Source organism: Columba livia, chromosome Z (genome assembly GCF_036013475.1).
Source record: "Columba livia isolate bColLiv1 breed racing homer chromosome Z, bColLiv1.pat.W.v2, whole genome shotgun sequence".
NCBI classification, from domain to species: domain Eukaryota; kingdom Metazoa; phylum Chordata; class Aves; order Columbiformes; family Columbidae; genus Columba; species Columba livia.
This window is the reverse complement of record NC_088642.1, coordinates 32,771,738-32,792,322: the sequence shown is the minus strand read 5'-3', so window position 1 is coordinate 32,792,322 and position 20,585 is coordinate 32,771,738. Positions and strand designations below refer to the sequence as shown.

At 40.9% G+C, this 20,585-nt stretch overlaps 1 protein-coding gene across 10 annotated transcripts in view; it reads left to right on the top strand.

Annotated features, from left to right (window-relative positions):
• Positions 1–7,199, top strand: part of ZNF475 (zinc finger protein 475) — a 56,832-nt gene extending 49,633 nt beyond the window's left edge. For 3 of the 10 annotated variants that reach the window (XM_065045324.1, XM_065045326.1, XM_065045322.1), the window contains one exon: positions 2,242–7,198. In XM_065045324.1, coding sequence (XP_064901396.1) covers positions 2,242–2,399 — 158 coding nt within the window. In that variant the 3' untranslated portion in view covers positions 2,400–7,198. The other 7 variants (XM_065045327.1, XM_065045323.1, XR_010468824.1 and 4 more) reach the window with 6 other exon arrangements.
• Positions 7,200–20,585: the final 13,386 nt, after the last annotated feature.

The following is a 20,585-nucleotide window of genomic DNA, read 5'->3' as shown; positions in this document are numbered from 1 at the left end:
ATTTCCCACATCTTCCCATCATGTCTGGAAAAGTAGACGTATTTTCCTACAGCTCACTATGAAAAAGTCATAAACTAGATCAGTTTACAGCAGTACAAAGAAATATGCCCCCAGAAGACACACACAGGAGAGAGCAGGATCGCTGAGAACGCTAACCAGGTGTTCAAAATAATAATGATTGCAGCTCAAATAATATCAAATCAGGACTTGGTTAACAGATGCCAAGAAGCAGAGTTGAAGCTGCAGTAAAAGATAGTCTCAAAAGACATTTTCATTGGATTTGCTCTTTTTGTTGTTAAGCTTTTTCTAATTATTACATGTTGTGTGATAAAAAAGATGGGGAAAATGAGAATTCCGTCTGAAAGAGGAGGAGGTAAAAGGACAAATGAAATTATTTTGAAATACACTGTTCTTATTTAAAGGTGTGGAAGCAGAAAGACAACCACTCTTTGAGAGAACAATCCAGCAGAAGGCTCCTAGATATGAATCAGAAAATTGTCTCATTGACTCAATGAGTCACATCAGGCACCGTGCATCTCCTATGAGGTGTTGTGTGCCCGCAGTTCCCCAGGGGACACTGACCTGCTTCCAGCATCTGTCCCTTCATGCCTGCTGATGCAAGTCTGATTAGTTCTGTAGCCTGAGCTAAAACTGCTGTTTCCCCTGCAGTTGCCTCATGCTTGTGGCCTCAAGAAAATAATCTCAGTGTTTTTCTTTTTCTGTAAGACTTACTCGTGATCATCTGGTGAATGCTATAACTGACCTTGAGACTGCATACATATACTGTATGTCTCACAGTTTCTCAGCTTAGGGAGGAGGGGTTATCCTGTTGTTGAATGGAACAGGCAATGTTCAGAAAAAAACTCAGAAATATTAACTGCTTACATAAAACTTTTTATAACCTACATAAATCTTTTTCTGAAAACTCAAGTGTCACAGGAAGACAACCGCTGCCCTGATTATAGTGTGTTTTGTTTGTGGAATGCCTAACACATGCCTGCAAGGAGAAAGTCATCTTTCTTTTTCTCTTTTTTTTTCTTTATTCAATAAACTTTCCAAAGTACAGAAAATACACATTCATTTCCTGCAAGCAAAGGGGATATTTGTCTCAGCCAAGAAAAGAAACACTACTTGGTTGCTTTTCTAACAAAAAGAACATTAGGAACAGGCCTATTAAGAGAACTAAGGCTTATTGTGGTTCTGTGAACCATTGGATATGAATCATATTAAAAGTGTATGGGCCTTTAATGAAGAACTTTAGCATGTGCCAATCTCAGAAACTATGGAATATTTTTAAATGCACAAATCCTTTTCTTCTAAAAAATTATTGTCTTTTTCTGTGTTTTCATACCTTTTGAAAAAGATAAAGCAAACACATCTTCAAATCAAGCCATATGGATTTTTTTCTGCACTCTCTTCAAATGAAGACTCTTAAGATTTAAATTGAGGTATCAAGCAACCTACCTGGCCTTTTTGGAAACTGGTGTGAAACAACACTGTGAAAGTCCATTTCAAGAATAAAGTAAACAATATTTTTTTATACTTAAATAAAATATCGAAAATACATCTGATGTGCGTATTTGAAGAATGTTCCTGAGCTTTTGGAGTAGTCACTCTTCCCACAGTGGAAAATAACTGAGGGTAAGACTGAATTAGTGTTTAGATGACAATAGAAGCCATGACCTCACTGGAAGTTGAGGCTTGAAAGAATTGTAGGGTTTTTTCTTTAAGGTTTTAATCTTACCTGAGCTTTACTCCACTTATTGGCAAAACTTGCACAGACTTCATGAGGAAGAAAATTGGAATCCTTGTCCAGAGCACTACAAAGAGCATATTCTCAAGTCCTGCCCATTGCCATGGTCAGATAACACCTTCTCATCAAAGAGAACTTGAAGTAAAGCCAAAAAGGGAAATTTGTTGATAATAGTATGTATGCAAAGATGTTAATAATTAGCTGAGAATGCATACACTTAGCATGATATTTTCTCTGCACTCTCATACAATACAAAATGATTCAGTTTGAAGTTAATTTAATTCAACCCCTGGGACAAAAAGCAGAGTCTTTTTTATATATTTTTTACTCTTTTGCTTCTTTATTTTCTTTTTCATTTGCAAAAGCCAGTATGGTTTGGTTAAACTGAAAGGCTCAGTCAACAGGTATTTCCTGAAAATATTTTCCATAAAGAGTTGAATGTGGGTCTCCAGAATGAAAGCTGATACTTTCTTTTTTTAATTTTCCAGCCAAAGGTTTCTATGATCTTGATTCTTTAAATGAGGCTGCCTGGATCAGCGCCCAGAACCAGCTAGTTCCATGTGATATTTGTGGGCGTACTTTTCTTCCAGAGAGGCTGACCGTCCACCAGAAGTCCTGTAAGCCAAAATCTTCGAAGCAGATGTAATACACATGCATACACATGCATGTGTGCTCTCACACACAAATGCACACACACAAAAGTCTGTGTGTGCATGAACACACACACATGCATTCATGCCTTTTAGCCAAACTGTCAGAGAAATAAAGTACAGCTGGAGAGCCATGGGCATCAAAACTGCAAAGTGTCATCAGATCATGTAATCCAAAAGCCTCCAGAGTAAAATCAGCTGTTGTTACTGTAGTGTAAGGTCAAATATGGTCAAATTTTTTTAGGCCAGCAGTAGCAAAAATGCCTTCTCATTTCTACTGTTCAAGTAGTCTCACCTTGAGACCACTGTCTGAGAAGGGTGGCATAAGAATACTTGGAAGGAACATGAACTGTCATCCTTCTCTTGAGACTGCACCTTTTTGGGGGCAGGAGAACCCAAGTGAAGAATCCTCCCAGTCTGCTTTCTGAATAGCTGTACTGTCCTCATCTCCATTTGTCAAATGTGGGATGTTCTTCAGTCCCATTCCTTTCACAGCCTTTCAGATTTAGCTAACTGGACCTTTGAAAGAAGTTGTGCCTTCAGCATTCTTTTTCCAGTTTACATGGCATGTTTGTTATTTTGTCTTCAGCGAAGAACAGAAAAAAATAGGTCACAGTTGTTAGAAATATTCCACTGCAGAGATCACCAAGGGAGAATCCCACAGGGATCCACCCTATGGTCTTGCTTTTCAACAGATCTGTGTGACTGGGAGAGATGGTCTAATGTCAGGAGCAACCTTGTCTGCATATCCCTTGCTCAGTGGATATATTCCAGAAACTGAAGCTTCAGACACCATTTAGGAACTGAGCATTTCAATGAGGAGGAACTAACTGAATCTCAGTGAAAGCAAACCAGGAGTGTTAATCATGAAAAGTAATTATTCAGAAATTTTGTTTCTCCTGTATCAAAGACTTGTCTAGTTAGTGTAATGACCTCTAACTGAACTTGACTAATCAGAGAAACCTTTGGGTTTGTTGTTTCAGGTTTGTTTGGGTTTGGGTTTTTTGGGTTTTTGTTTTTGGTTGGTTGGTTTTGTTTGGGGTCTTTTTTGTGGTTTTGTGTTTTCTTGGTTTTTTGCTTTGTTTTGGTTGGTTGGTTGGTTTGGGGTTTTTTGTTGTTTGTTGTTGTTTATTCATTTGTTTGTTTGTTTGTTGAATTTGTGAGTGTGCATGTGTCTCCTTGTCCATCTTTAGAACAAGACTATTCTTTGTCTCATACTCAGAGTTTAAATCCACAGAGCATTCAAGTGTTCACATCCTTATGGGAGAGTGCATCTTATGAAGCCCTGGACTGCTACAGGTGAAATATCCCCATATAAAGTCATGGGATGGAAGCAAAGATGAGCTGGTTTTAGAAAACACCCCAGAAGTGCACTCTTCTTGGAGCATTTCATGCTTAAGAATGATACTGACCATGTGATTTGTCCTTAGCTCAATAAAATGATTGTGCCAAAAATTTTATAAGTTAGCAGAGCACATCTTTGTCATGAACTTGGTAACAGAAAACACATTTTTATGTCATGCCAAAACAAGCACGGTGTGTCAGATGTTTGGAATAAAATACCATCCTGCCCTCTGTGCCAAATGTGATCAAAACAGAGTGCTAGTATGGGCAAGAAGGGTAGGTATCTTACAAGAAAACAGTAGGGAGTGTGTTTGAATGTGCTATTTTGAAAAATGCTATTATTTTACGTAGCAAAATCAGTGCCAAAACACGTCAGTGAATAGATTTAACATAGAAAAGAAGTAACACTCCCTTTAACAAGGTACAGCAGAGAGCACTTTTTATTATTACTTTATTTACTCTGAAGTGTTTTATTAAGTAGCCAGTAAGGTTATTCAAAAGGTATGAAAAAAATCTAATACAAGTTTTTAACCAGCAATATAGACTTCCTGATACCACAAAAGAAACTGTACCTCAATGTATGTTTCCGCTTTCAGACTTAAGGCCCTGAAACGGGCTGTTCTGTATTGTGACCAACGTAACTTTTCTCGGAGCATTCACACTTACTATTGTACTTACAAATCAGACTAAGTGAATGTCTTCATACACACTAAAACAAAATATGGGTACCAGCAACTTTTCTTTTTCCAAGCTATCAAGCTCTGTGATTTGTAGCATAAGTGAAATAAGAAGTAATATCATTGTTCTGCTATTAGAGGAACACTCCTGGCTCCAGCCCCGTTGGGCTGTTAATTCAGACTGGGAGAGGTACGAGCATTCTTTGGTGAAAATAATTTCCAAAACAATCAATAGGACCTCAGAAGCCCTTTCAGCTTCAGAATGAGAATTGTATTGCCTGAAGACAAATATTCTCAGAAGGCAAAGGTTCACTTTCTGTTCTACAGTGCAAAGCTATGTAAATCCTACAGATCTGTCCTTGTCAGTGTAAGGAGACTCACTGATGGACCTGGACTGGTGCCATCCCTCCTTCTTTTGCCTGGGAGAAGGCATGTGGCCTGAAGAAAGAACAACGGAGCCACCAGCCTGTGATTGCTAGACTGTCTCCTAGAAACTGCTGGCAGGCAACATACACTGCAAGACCCTGGAGACTATTGTAATTCACAGTAGGTACGGCCCACTGAAAAACAGCTTGGTAACTGGAGGATTATGTATGTCATGCAATCTCTCATTTGTGTTCCCTCTTCCTCTTCCAGGACCTCTCTTCTGTTTGTCAGACTTGCTAAGCTACATAGAATCACTTTAGCTGGAAAAAATCCTCAAGATCATTGAGTCCAATGGTTAACCTCACACTGTCAATAAACTGTGTCCCCAAGAACCTTACCTACACAACTTTTAAACAACTCCAGGGATGGCGATTCAACCATTTCCCTGGGCAGCCTGTTCCACTGCTTCACAACCCTTTCCATGAAGAAATGTTTCCTAATATCCAATCTAAACCTCCCCTGGTACAACTTGAGGCCATTTCCTCTCATTCTATCACTTGCTACTTGGGAGAAGAGACCAACACCCCCCATGCTACAACTTCCTTTCAGGTAGTTGTAGACAGCCTCCTTTTCCTCAAGGCTAAACAACTCCATCTCCCTCAGCCATTCCTCATAAGACTGGTGCTCCAGACCCCTCACCACTTTTGTTTCCCTTCTGTGTACACCCTCCAGCACCTCAATGGCCTTCCTGTAGTGTGGGGCCCAAAACTGAAAACAGGATTTAAGGTAGGCCCTCACCAGTGTCGAGTAGAAGGGGATGATCACTTGCCTAGCCCTACTGTCCATACTATTATTGATACAAGCCAGGATGCTGTTGACCTTCTTGGCCACCTGGGCACACTGTTGACTCCTATTCAGCTGGCTGTTGACCCACACTCCCAGGTTCTTTCCCAGCAAGCAGCTTTCCACCCACTCTTCCCCAAGCCTGTAGCATCACATGTGGTTGTTGTGACCCAAGAGCAGGACCTGGCACTTGGCCTTATTGAACCTCATACAATTGGCCTCAACCCACTGATTTAGCTGGCCTAGATGCCTTTGTATAGCCTTCCTACCCTCAAGCAGATCAACAGTCCTGCCCCATTTGGTGTCATCTGCAAACTTACGGAGGGTGCACTCACCCCCTTCATCCAGATCATTGGTAAAGAGATTAAACATAACTGGCCCCAAGACTGAATCCTGGGGAACACCACTTGTGACCAACCACCAACAAGATTTGACTTCATTCATGCCAGCTCTGTGAGCCCAGCCATCCAACCAGGTTCTTATGCAATAAAGAGTCATCAAGCTTCTTTACAGTCACTTCAATAGCAGAAACATGTTTGAAAGAAACTAAGCACAATTACTGCAGTTTTTTGAATTAAAAATTTTGCCCTGCCTTCTGGTGGGCTTCAGATGTCAGAGTCCCTGTGTAATTCTGAAAGTTGGACTCAGCATCCTGATGATTTTAGATCTGTCAGAAATTTCACCCAGAAGAGTTTTTGTGTGTTTTGTTGTCAGGTCTGCTCTTGTTTATTTTTTCTTTTTTGGATTATTATCTCCAAAAGTAATAAAATCTGCCTGATGAACTGTGCAGAGAGTTTATAAACAATCACAAAAGTCCTGATATTAACTGTACTTTTAACGTGCTATTGTGTCTTGTCCAGAAATAGCACTGTATGGGAACTCCTGAAGCCATAACCCTCTAGTATGGTTTCCACATTAGGGCTTAAACTGTGCCAGGGGAAATTTAGGTTGGATATTAGAAAGAAATTCTTTACAGAGAGAGTGGTCAGGCATTGGAATGGCCTGCCCAGGGAGGTAGTGGACTCGCCGTCCCTGGAGGTTTTTAAACTGAGATTGGACATGGCACTTAGTGCCATGATCTAGTAAACGGACTAGAGTTGGACCAAGGGTTGGACTCAATGATCTCTGAGGTCTTTTCCAACCCAGTCGATTCTGTGATTCTGTGATTCTGTGATTTGGCAAATTAAGAGTTGTCTCTGCTTATAGGTTGTTGCTGCTGAGCTCTCAATATAACACAGGATCTGTGAAACAGTGAGCCTTACCACTCACAGAGGCAAGTCAATTTTGTGCTGTGAGGACTGATGGTGAGACCAGAGCATGCAGGAATTCAGCAGGAGGCAATAGCCCTCAGAAGGATCTCAGAAGCTGTAACATCCCCTTCCTTCCATAACATCCCTGAGACAATGATTTTCAAAATATGTAGAAATATAAAAAATAAAAAATACTCTCACAGGAGTGCGTATTGTCCCATTTCAGACTCTGACAAGATATCACTGTTACATCTTCAGGTTACTCTGAGCTTTTCTGCTGAGTTTACCAGCTCTGGTGTTAGCTTGTGCCAATGATGATAGTGAATTCAGTGGCAAGATTTTTTCACTGGAAGGAACACTGATAGTGCCTTCACAGCTTGCTCTCAACAGAGTTAAAACGAGATCTTATGAGCATTTTTCATTATTGCTTGGCATTTATCATTCTGACTTCTTTTGCAGAAGCGGAAAAGGAAATGAGAAATTGAGCTTCCTTTGTTTTCATACTTCAGTGGCTTGTCACTTAACCTTGTCTCATCCAGTATTGGCTCACGGTGATTTCCAGCTCAATTCCATGTTTCCTACTGGCACAACACATCTAAAGAGATGAAAAATGTTTTCCTGTACTTCAAAAACAATGACATTTTATCTTGTTTGCCATAAATGTGGTGATAGCAACTAAAACTATTCCTAGACAAAATATACAGAAAATCAGAACGTGAATTGGCAAGCAAAGTTCAATCACATTAAACAAATGAGCATCCACTTTCAGACTATAATTAAAATGACTGGCTGACATTTTAGTTCAGCCAATTGTACCTCCCAGTTCTGATTAAAAAATTAGACATTTTAAAAAAGCAATCCTGAAAATCATAGTCAAGCTAGTTTAATCGCACACTTCAAAAACTGGACATTAATGAAAGAACCCATAACTGCAGATAAGTGACGTGTAAAGTGGTATAGTTTGGCAAGTTGAGAATGTCATGGTCCTTTAGTTACCATGCACACTTTAAAAGGTCCCACATCTTTAAGAGCAGTAGCAAAAAATGCCTAGCAAGTCTTAACAAAACTGTTTTTATGGACTCTTTTTCTCAAAGACTAACAACACTTAGTAGACCACAGCTTGAGAAACAAAAGCGTTGTCATTGCAAATTTTGTCAAAATACCAGATTCTATCTAAATGATAGAGAGAATCCACATAGATCTGTGTATTCTCTCTGCATGGCGTAGATCTGGAAACCATGTAAAACTGTATAGAAATTGTTTTTAGTACTGCCTCCTGACCATTGAAAATTTGTATGCTCAAGCTTTAATTCAGGGTTTGTAAACACAAAATTTGATTCTGTACTCAACAAAGCCAAGTCCCACGCTAGCATGTGGGTACAGGATGGAACCAGTAAAACTAAGGGATTGATCAGATGTTGACACATATATGCCTTAAGCAAATAAGTTCCTGGAAGTTTTTAAAATGGCACACAAGCTTTCATGGCCTATATTTGTTTAACGATAGAATTCCATAACTGAGCATTAATTTTGTTTTTATTACCCAGTTCAGAGAGCTGGTCCACAAAGAAAGAGTTCTAGGGTGGCTTTTGTCTGAATTAATGTTTTTTTCAGGGCTCCTCTCTACCCAGCTTGCCGGTTTTCTTCACTGTCAGTGGGATAGGGTTTCCTGAATTCTGTATTTCTGAATTGTGTCAACCAAAGTGAGTTCAAATGAGTTTGCTGCATCTGGACAAATGCCGTACTCAGCAGGACAGTAGGGTCATGCAAAAGCAGGATTCGTTGGGGCCATGTGGTCCACTAGGAAGCCTAGAAAACCCTCCAAGAAATTGCCTGAGGGTCTGTCTACATTCTTGCATGCTGTTACTCACTTGATCCTCCATCAATATCATAACTGACAAACGCAGAGTATTTCTGACTCTAGGGCATGCAAGGGTTAGAGACTCATCCTAAATCTATATTACTTAGAAAGCTTCTGGCATTTGCAATTCGAGAAATATTGTTATAATCTGCACAAGGTTGAGAAGACAGCCATGATTATAAAACTGGAAAATCTACCTGACAAGGGAGAATCCAGGAACTCAGCCTACTTACCTTCTCAAAAAAATATTAGGATGTACCTCACTCATGACCTGTACAAATCCAGGTTACAGAGCTTTATTTCCAGAAGAAAAGATTAAACAATCACCAAAGTAGGAATTTGATGTTAGACAAACTCAGAAATAAGAAACTCAGAACCTTAAAACAGTGCAACAGTTTATGGAGTTTTGCAGTGGACTGTCCGTGGTAGTATTTTTATAAATTAATAATTAATGGTTTTGGTGCTTTTTTGTTTGGTTGGTTTTGGGTTGTTTTTTTTTTTTTTTTTGGGGGGGGGTGCAGGGAGTTGTGTTTTGTTGTTGTTGTTGTTTTGGGGTTGGGGTTTTTTTGGTTGGTGGTGGGGTTTTTGTTTGGTTTTGGTTTTTTGTGTTTTTTTTAATGGGCTTTTGGAGGTTTTTTTGTTTGTTTGTTTGTTTGTTTCTTTTGGTTGTTTTTTTTTGCTTGTTTTTTTGTTTGTTTTAATTTTGCTTAAGTCTAATATGAACAAATTCAGACCAGCCTTGTGTTACACTATAGTCTGTGGAACGCTGGACTAGAAGACTCTTCTGGATTATAAAGAATTTTCAGGACAAAAAATGGAAGTCCAAAAAATGCATTACAAGTAGGCAATGATATCTCTGGATTAGGTAGCTAAGACTTCAAAGGTAGCAATTAAAAAGTAGAAACTGAAAGATGCACATCTTTTAAAAGTCTTTGCATTTTCAGTAGCCCCATCTCTCCAAGAATGTAGAAATCATCAAACAAGTGAACAAGAGAAAACTGTTTCTGAAGGCTAGAGCAGTTGATGTGGTGTAGGATTTGTACCTGGATTTGGAAGCTGACTCAGACTGCAAAGTCAGATTGGTATAAGAAGTTCTTTGGAGCAGCAGTGAGAGACATCTCTGGATACAAAATTTTGAGATACAGTCTCAAATGAAAGATAAGCTGCCGGTCTGGTCAGAAAAAGGAGACTGATTTCAAACCAAGTAAGTGTTTTGCCTTCCTTGCTTTCCCTGGTGCCTTAAGGGGAGAAAGATTTACCTAGGTCAACTCACAGAACTTGTAAATATAAATGGTTAGAAAACTGGTTCTTTCAGGTTAGTTTCAAACTTTATTTTTCTAATACACTCAATTCAAAACAAGTTATATTTATTACCGTCTGTTTATACCAGGCTTAAATGATGGAAAGATGGGGAAAAAAAGGGAGACACTAGATGTAGCTTGTGATAAAAACAGATTTCCAAGATCACCTTCTCCAGTCTACTCTTTTTTGCACAGTACTGGATTTGTTAGTGTCTAGGAGGCAGAGAGGTTATTTCAGAAGCAAGGTCAGAGCACACACTATGGAGTCCTATGGAGTCAGACCTCAGTACTGATGTAGTCCATTGGACAATGGATAGTTTACAGATAAAAGAGAATCACATGGGTCCCATGCAGCCCGCACTCAGGTGAGTACAAAAGAATGCTGTAAAAAAGTCACCTTGGCCTTGCCTGTAGTTGTTTTCTTCCCTGCATCCCCTCCTCCACCATTTAGCCTATTTATTGCATTTGAACAGAGGTATCCTCTGTAGATACCTCTTGGAGAAGTCACACTTCTCAATATATTGCCATGAGATTGCAAAACATGTGCAGCATGGAAGAAGTAAGAGTCAGAAACACAGATCACATTGCACAGTCCATGTTACGAAGTGATAGCTGGAGGCACTTAAGTAATAGAGCCACATGGAGTGGTTTTGATCCCTTAATATGTAATATTTACATTGTATCACTGGGAAGATAAGATTTAAAAAGAACATGAAACTTGAAAAACACAGTTGTGGCTTCATCAGTTCAGCTTATTGAAGGGAAGACAGTCTGTTTGATCTGTCATGCATATTGTATTTCAGTTCTGAATTTTTAAGAAACAAACCAAGTTCAAGAGTAGAAATAATCACTTATAATCACAGAATTCCAGTTCTATATACTTAACCTCGACATGCCCAGGAACCTGTGCAGGTTTTACAAATTCATCTCATTTAGGTAACATAAATGACTAGATACCAAATTCATCACTGATGTGGCACTAAAAATACCTAGTACATTCTGTGGAATATTTGGTTTATCAAAACTTACACTTCTGAAAAGACAAGGGAGGACATCCAGGGCAGCTTAACTCAGCTTTTCTGAAACAGTGAATGGAAAGTATCTGTGGGTCCTCTAGTGTTTTTCATATGTTATGGTCTGCAAAGCTGACACAAATGCCAGAGAGACTAGCCCCAGCCAGCTGGCAAAAATATGACTGCAGTATGAGGCGATCTGCACAGCCAGTTTCTTTTCAAAGGACGTAAGAGACCTTCCTAGTTCACCTGTGAGTCTGAAGTCAAAGGAGATAGGTGCTTACATACCTCAAGAGATACAGCTGTGTTTAAATAGAGAACTGTAAGCTGTCTAAATGTTGGAGCAAGCTGTTGGCTTGTGCAAAGGTCTGTCACCTGTTAGGAAGGAGCTGAAGTCTGCAGACCTGTTAATGAATAAGTGACAATATTAGGTAACTCCTATCCAGAAGAGTCCATAGCAAGGATATAGATGTTATGGATGTCTTGAGGTTTCTTGTTAGAACTAACAAAAAGTTTCTGGAGTATTTTCAGAACTATAGTTAGATTTCTTCCTGACTGTGACTCTCTCAAAGATTGGTAGATTCTGCCATTCTAAGGAAAACCTGTATGCAAAGAAGTGGAGGTGGGAGCACATGTTCTGAGGCCCCTGGTCAGGGCATTCAGACTGGGAACATGAGTGGTAATTCCCATGTCTGGGGTGCATGCATCACATTCCAGGTGATCCTAGGAGTTTCAGAGCACTCTGAAAAGCTCAAGCAGAAGGATTCTTATCCTTAATAGCTGGCACTTCTTTATAACACAATTCCAGCGTTCTAGCCTGAGGTATAGAGAAAGATAAACTCATAGTTATCTGAAGCCAAAGTTTAACACAAAGCAGCCTTTTTTTCTGTTTTCTCTGCTTCTTGAGACTTTCCTTAGTTCAGCTTATAGCTTCCATGTGTCTGCGTCATCCACCATTTGAGTCTTGCAGTTGTTTGCATGTCCTAAACCTGATCACGACGCTTCTCTTTTAAGAAGGTTGTTTTGCTAATGACTTGGTTGGCTTACTTATGGTGCAGATTTTCATATTTTCTTTTCAAATTTACTTTCCATCATGTATTTCAATTCATTAAAATAAAATTGAATAGAAAACTATGCATAGTACAGTTACATGGACACAGCTAAGTAGTTTTAAAAAAACATATGAAATAGCTATTTCTTGTCATCCAAAACCTGCAGTATCATACCAGTAAAATGAACCAGCCCTTACAGAACCATTGAGAGATATTTTTTATTGAAAAAAAAACAACATGAAGGAATGGCAAAGCTTTGCTGCTCTTATTAGTAAAAGCTGTCAGTAAAACCTAGCTCAGCTGGCATTTGGAATGGTGGTCTTAAATGCAAAGAAGATGTTTGTCATGAATAAAGAACAGAACAGGAAGAGGATGGCAGTTGTTGAGGGCAGAGTTCGAGTATATATCCACTGCTTTTCTACATTGTGGTTATACAGATGTTTCTGTTCAGTTGTACTTGGGTCAGTGAAGAGGTTTGGGACTTTCTGAAGCTGACCAACAACATGGCTACGCTACAGACTGCAGCATCGCATACAAAAGTCCAGCTAGTTTCAACATAGCAAGACCTGACTTCAAAAGCAGTCTAACCATGGTGGTCCAAATAGGCTAGTATAGATTTTGCAGCATGTATGACATTCCTTGCTCTTAGTTTCTGAAGTGTGCCTGCTTGAACTCCTTCAAAAATACCTAAGGTATTTTCACTCACATTGCATTTCTCAGTGTGCATCACCTTAAGTCTAGAACCAATAGCAAGCTAGAACTCTTCAAAGAATGCTAAATATATATGTGTGAAACATTTTTTCAGTTACACGTTTTCACAGAAAATCTTAGTTTAAACATCTGTAAATCGTCTGACCTGGAAGGGGGTGGGAGAAACAAAGAAATTACACTAATAAAACCTGAGCATTTTTAAAGTTGGATCTTTTGCTATTATAGTTTTAGGAAATTGATTTTTTTGTCCTTGTTTTAAAGTATAAAGGTGAAGGGAACAAAGTCAGTTTAGGATAAAAAATGATAGGACCAAACCATTTCTACAAACTGGAGTTTGAGTTTCAAAAATATCTTTTCCCACCTTATTTTTTCTCTCATCCAAATAATTTTCAGATTGAAAAAACTCCCCATATTGTCTCCTTAGGTTTAATTTCACTTGTTTATTAAAAGCTATTTTTGTGGAAGAAGGAATATTATTATTACTGAACATTTGACACTTTAATGGCAAAGTCCCATAGGCAGCAGTTTCTTGCAAGTTTCCACTCTCATGATTTCTCTGAATCTAAAGAGAGAAAAGGTGTTTAGAAAGTAGTTTGTTTTGCTGCAAGCTTCTTATCAATTTCGGCCACCACTTACATCTACACCAGGTTTGTTTCATCATCTTGTAGATGAGCTGCATTGTCATTGTGTACAACAGTACTAAATGATAACTGTATTGACACATCACATCTGGAATATTGTATCCAGTTCTGGGCCCCTCATTTCAAGAAGGACAGGGGAACTGCTGGAGAGAGTCCAGCGTAGGGCAACAAAGATGATGAAGGGAGTAGAGTATCTCCCTTATGAGGAAAGGCTGAGGGAGCTGGGTCTCTTTAGTTTGGAGAAGAGGAGACTGAAGGGTTCCCTCATTAATGTTTATAAATATATAAAGGGTGAGTGTCACGAGGATGGAGCCAGGCTCTTCTCAGTGACAGCCAATGATAAGACAAGGGGCAGTGGGTTCAAACAGGAACACAAGAGGTTTTGCTTAAATTCAAGAAGAAACTTTTTCACAGTGAGGGTGACAGAACACTGAAACAGGCTGCCCAAGGAGATTGTGGAGTCTCCGTCTCTGGAGACATTCAAAAACCCGCCTAGACACTTTCCTATGTAACTTCATCTGGGTGTTCCTGCTCTGGCAGGGGGATTGGACTGGATGATCTTCCGAGGTCCCTTCCAATCCCTAACATTCTGTGATTCTGTGATGTAGCTGATTACAGTTTAAAACTGATACAACCTCACAGGAGCATGCACAACACTCTACAGTAGTCGTATAACTACAGAAGTGACTAAAATATTCAGTGTAGAGGAGATGTCCATTATTCTAGAAAAAAAAGATTCAGGTACTTGTTGTTACCCTATCTTTGTACCATTAGATCTTGCAAGGACACCCCACAGTATGTTAAATATATTTTGTCCCTTCTTGTAGACAGACATTTTCACATGTGGTAACAGTTGCCAAGCGTGCACATTAAAAATGTATTTACTTATATTTTACAAAAAAAAAAAAAAAAAAAAACAATTTGAAAAAATAATCAGTTTTGTGAAGAGGACTTGATATTTGGGGATTAGCCAAAGTGTAAAATACTGAGTAGTCATCTGTTGGAGCCATTAACGTTGATGGGCTTGTTTTTTTATTATTTCTGTGACTCTGCCTCTTCATTCAACTCTAAATGATTGACCCCTCTGTATTTGCAAGGAGAATTTGAAAAACAATGCACATTTGTGAAAGACATTGTTGATTTGCCTTGTTTGCTCGTGGGTCGACAAAGCCCAGCAGGTGGCAATAGAAGCACTTGTCGTAATTTGAAATCATGAAACCCTTGGCGTCCAATAGCATTATTATGATTCAGTCATTTATAGCTCTAACTTGCATGGAAAAATAAGTCTCAGCACTGAAGGTGATTTTATTCACTAAAATAATGCAAATTCCATGTGTGAGAGTCTGGCATTCTTTCCATCTCTGGATACTTTTTGTGTCTTTGGGATTTACCAAGTACTATTACATACATCTCAGGTTTAACAGAGAGTCTTGCAGTTGCTGAGAGCAGATTACATCTAGAAACACACCTCAGATATTTTCTTTATTTCTGTAAGTTGACAGAGTGAGCTCTGGTCAGAGGTTTCTCCTGAAATGCTGTTCTAAGCAGGTTTTACATGTGAGTCACATGAAGTAAATATTCTCATCTGGCTAAGGTTTCAAAAGGTTTGCTCAATCTCTAATTAATCAGCTTCCTTCAAAAAGCTCAGTCTGACTCTAAGGTCAAGTCTCCTCATATCTAACTGATTGCTCGTCACTTTTGTAAATGAAGGTATACGGTTTAGAGATGAGTAAAAGTACTTGAGATTAGAACAGAACATTTTACTTCTAAACAGACTCAAACAAAGAGCTCATAGAAAAACGCCTGTATATGTTACAAAGGATATATTTAAAGAAGGTGTTTCTATTAACAGTTGTAAACTACTTTTGCAAAGTGACCTGAATATCTGTTTAAGTTTAGAGAAATATATCAGGAAAGTGAGCCTAGTGGACAGCAAGTTTTCTTCCGGGCTTCTGGGTACTGAAGTAACTGGAGAGTCCTCCGGGGTGAAATTAAAACCCGAAAGTGCTGGAGAGGCTCTGGGAACTCTGCAAGGGCTGCTAAGAAATCTGAAAGACTCTAATAACTGTAATACTTTGCAATCCCATAGCACTTTCTGTTCAGATGTCTCCAAGAACTTTAACACCAGACATTATTTCAGGACTACAGCTTCTGTCAGATGAGGCTCATTAAAGCTGTTTTAAAGTTGGGAAACTGATTGTTGGAGTGCCACATTACAAATCAGTCCTGTTTTCCTCTGTTTACCCTGATCTCCAAGAAATGGACTCAGACTAAGATGTTTGTTAGGTACTTTAGGTATGCCGGAAGCCTGATCTTATGAACTATTGCAGGCAATCTAGATATTAAGATTCATACTTAGTATGCAAGATGAGTTCTAGAATGTCGGATGCAGACAGACCAATCTGTCTATGTAAAATCCCGGGCATTTTCTGTAATATTGAGAAGAATCAGGTCCTTGCAAATGTAGTCCTAAACAGGGATTATGGACAAAAGAACTGGTTGCTTCTGCTCACACTGGTGCAGTTACGTGAGAAATGTGTTTAGCAACCTGCTCAATGTCAGGTCCCTCATTCCTCAGTTGTACTTAAGTAATACCTGCTACTTAACACTCACGCCACACATCTGGAGTGAAAGATGCCTTCAATGCAGACAAATCATGTATGAATGAGAGACTAGTTCACTCCAATCATTCCTCCTGACTCCCAGGTGCTCCTACATCTCATGAAGGAACACTTCAGTATTTCCCAATCCACCACATGACATGTAAGCCAGAAGATATCCTCATGATATACGAGAACAATTCAGAGGCTGCTTTAGGTACTGATATCTGACATGCTGCATAACAATTTTCTCAGCATTTGACCCTTAGCTTTGTGGTGCACTACTTGTTCTTTTCTTTAATTATGGGAATTTTTTTTTCTTTCCTATTTTACTTTTTTTTTAAGAAAAAAAAAAATCAAAGGAAAAGAACAAAAAAAACCAAGGTCTGTCTCAGGCCCAGTTTCAGTCCTAGTCACACATGGGATCCCACAGAGATCACTGTCTGCTTTCCGGTCAGGTTATGGCAGGAGTGGGCTCATGGTTTTAGAGTTCAGAGCTCTTCCCAGAGGGAGCATCAGGAACCTGAGCAGGTCACTTCTGCTGGTTAGGACAAGAGCGGAGGCCCTGTCAGTGAGACAAAGACCATCTTTTTTCTAAAAGTCAGACTGACTGTTTACGTGACACCCAGTCTGCTAGCAACAAATGGGATGCACCTGTCTCAAAGGGGGAAAAGGATCCTAGGGCAGGGGTTAGCAGGACTCATTGAAAGAGCTTTAAACTAGATTTGAAGGAGGAAGGGCAGAAAATAAGGCACAGCAGAAGCAAACCAAAGGGCAGCATGCCACCATTTGAGGGAAGGGGTGCTAGCGAGGCCCTTCAGTCTGCTGTCTCAGTGGAGGCAGGGGATGGAGTGCTGTGTGGTAGAAGAGACACAAGAGTTATAGATGTGGAAGCACCTGAGAATGGCCACCTAAGGAACTGGGCCTTATCACTGGACAAAGGTGGCAGGATCATTAATGCGGCTGAAGTGCATCTAGACAAATGCACGCAGCATGGGCAACAATCAGGAGGAGCTGGAAGCCATTGTGCATTAGAACAGCTGTGATGTAGTTGCCATCACAGAAACACAGTGGGATCACTCTCACAACTAGAGTGCTGCATTAGATGGCTATAAACTCTTCAGAAGGGATAGGCAAGAAGGGAGAGGAGGTGGGGTAGCTATCTATGTTAGAGAGTGTTTTGGTCATTTGGAGCTTGATGAGGATAATGATAGGGTTCAGTGTTTATGGGTAAGAATCAAGGGGAGGGCCAACAAGGCAGATATCCTGGTGGGAGTCTGTTACAGACTGCCCAAACGAGATGAAGAGGCTCATGAAATATTCTACAGGCAGCTGGGAGAAGTCTCATGATCGCTAGCCCTTGTTCTCATGGGGGTCTTCAAGCTACCAGATGTCTGCTGCAAATGCAACACATCAGAGAGGAAACAGTCTAGGCTCCTGGAGTGTATGGAAGACAACTTCCTAACACAGCTGGTCAATGAGACAATTATGGAAGGCACATCACTGGACCTGTTGTTTGTGAATAGAAAAGGACTCACGGGTAAAGTGTTGGTTGGAGGTCACCTTGGGCATAGTGATCAGGAAATGATCAAGTTTTTTATTCTGGGAGAAGTAAGGAGGACGTTCAGCAGAACTGCTACTTTGGACTTCTGAAGGGCAGACTTTATCTGTTTAGGAGGCTGGTTGGCAGAGTCCCTTGGGAGACAGTCCTGAAGGACAAAGGAGATGAGGAAAGCTTCATTTAAGTAGGAAACCTTAGAGACACAGGAGCAGGCTGTCCCTGTGTGCCAAAAGACGAGCTAGTGTGGAAGAAGACCAGCCTGGATGAATAGAGAACTGTGGCTGGAACTTGGGGATAAAAGAACAATCTATAACCTTTGGAAGAAAAGGCAGACAACTCAGGAGAACTACAAGTATGCTGTGAAGTTATGGAGGGAGAAAATTAGAAGGGCCAATGCTCAACTAGAGCTGAGTCTGGCTGATGCTGTAAAAGGAAACAAAAAATGCCTCTATAAATGCATCAGCAACAAAAGAAGGGCTAGGGGGAATCTCTGTCCTCTGGTGGATGCAGGGGGAAACAGAGGATCAGGGAGAGGCTGGCGTACTAAATGCTTTCTTTGCCTCCGTCTTCAATAGTCAAAACAGTTGTGTTCCAGGTACTCAGCCTCTTGAGATGGAAGACAAGGACAGGGAGTAGAATGAAGCCCAAATAATCCAAGGGGAAATGGTTGGAGACTTGCTGTGCCACTTAGACACACACAAGTCTATGGGGCCAGATGGGATCCATCCAAGGGTACTGAGGGAGCTAGAAGAGGTGGTCACTAAGCCACTTTCAATTATTGTCCATAATCCTGGCTAACTGGGGAGGTCTCAGTTGACTGGAGGATAGCAAAGTGTGATGCCCGTCTACAAGAAGGGCCAGAAGGAGGATCCAGGGAATTACCTACCTGTCAATCTGACTTCAGTGCGAGGGAAGGTCATGGAACAGATCATCCTGAGTGACATCACAAAGCACATACAAGACAAAGAAGTGATCAGGCTCAGTCAGGATGGGCTTACGAAAGGCAAGTCCTGCTTGACCAGCCTGATTTCCTTCTATGACAAGATGACCCAGTTAGTAGATAGAGGAAAGGCTTCATACTTAGACTTCAGTAGAGACTTTGACACCATTTCCCACAGCATTCTCCTGGAGAAGCTGGCAGTTCATGGCCTGAGTAGATATACTCTTCGCTGGCTAAATAACTGGCAGTATGGTCAGGCCCAAAGAGTTGTAGTGAATCAAGTCAGATCCAGTTTGCAGCTGGTCACGAGTGGTGTTACCCAGGGATCGGTATGGAAGCCAGTTCTGTTTAATATCTTTATCTGGATGAAGGGGTTGAGTGCACCCTCAGTAAGTTTGCAGATGACACTAAGTTATGTGGGAGTGTTGATCTGCTCAAGGGTAGAAAAGCTCTACAGAGGGATCTGGGCTGGCTGGATCGTTGGGCTGAGGCCAATTGCATGAGGTTCAATAAGGCCAAGTGCCAGGTCCTGCTCTTGGATCATAACAACCACATGTGATGCTACAGGCTTGGGAAAGAGTGGGTGGAAAGCTGCTTGCTGGGAAAGAACCTGGGAGTGTGGGTCAACAGCCAGCTGAATATGAACCAACAGTGTGCCCAGGTGGCCAAGAAGGCCAACAGCATCCTGGCTTGTACCAATAACAGTGTGGCCAGCAGGACTAGAGAAGTGAGTATTCCCCTATAATCCACACCAGTGAGGCCCCACCTTAAATCATGTGTTCAGCTTTGGACCTCTCACTCCAGGAAAGACATTGAGTGCAGAGGAGGGCAACAAGGCCAGTGAGAGGTCTGGAGCACAAGTCTGATGAGGAGCAGCTGAGGGAACTGGGCTGTTTAGCCTGGAGAAAAGGAGGCTGAGGGAAGACTTTATCACTCTCCACAACTATCTGAAAGGAGATTGTAGTATGGAGCGTGTTGGTCTCTTCTCCAAGGTAGCAAGTGACAGAATGAGAGAAAATATCCTCAAGTTGCCCAAAGCAATGTTCAGATTGGATATTAGGAAAAATTTCTTCACAGAAAGGGTTGTGAAGCATTGGAACAGTTCGTCCAGGGAAGTGGTGGAGTCACCGTTGCTGGAGGTGTTTAAAAGACATATAGATGAGGCTCTAATAGACATGGTTTAGTGCTAGATTTAGGTTATGGTTGGACTCAATGATCTTAAGGGTCTTTTCCAACTGAAATGATTCTATGGTGCTGTGATTCTGTGATTCTGTGATACTATGACAGGTCCTCATGTGAAGAAACCACAGTCTGACAAGCCAAAGTCTCCTACCAGCACTGCATCATGGTGCTACTTGAGGTCTGTGGCTCCCTGCCTTGGGGTATGGCCTTCAGACATGGCCTCATGTGTAAGAAAAATGCCAGGACTCTGGCTCACCATCACCATCTGTGTTTGCTGAAAACAACTGAAAGGCAAGGCCACCCAATAAGAGTTGGGTATGAGTACCTTCCTTTCCCCAGCTATCCAATGTTACACTGACTCCTATGTAACAGGCAGGAGCTTGACACCAGTGAAGATACAGCTTGGCTAACGTGTTTCAACCTGCAGAAAGAGGAGGTGGGAGGTGAGAGGGAGAAGAAGCACATTTGAGGGCTGCTGGGTGGAGTGTGGGAACTGTCAGCAGCTTCCAGCGTTTTCCCACATCAGTCCTCCCTGCTGTGTACCACCCATGGCTGCACAGAGGAGCTTGCTTGGTTGGTGGCATCTTCCCATGCCCAGAACAGCCAACACTGCGTTGTCGCTTGGCTCACCCCAGCCCCAAGTGATGTGCAAAGCAACAGCAACAATTTCCATTGCGCGCAGGATTCCCTGACAGCCCTGACAGGCATTCACAGCCTGCCACAGACCTGGAACTGGTCCTACACACAGGAGACTGCACAGTGAGCAGTCACAAGGGATGGGATGAGTATCTCTAAGAGAGATTTGGCTTCCCAAATTTTGAAATATATGGCAGGATCACA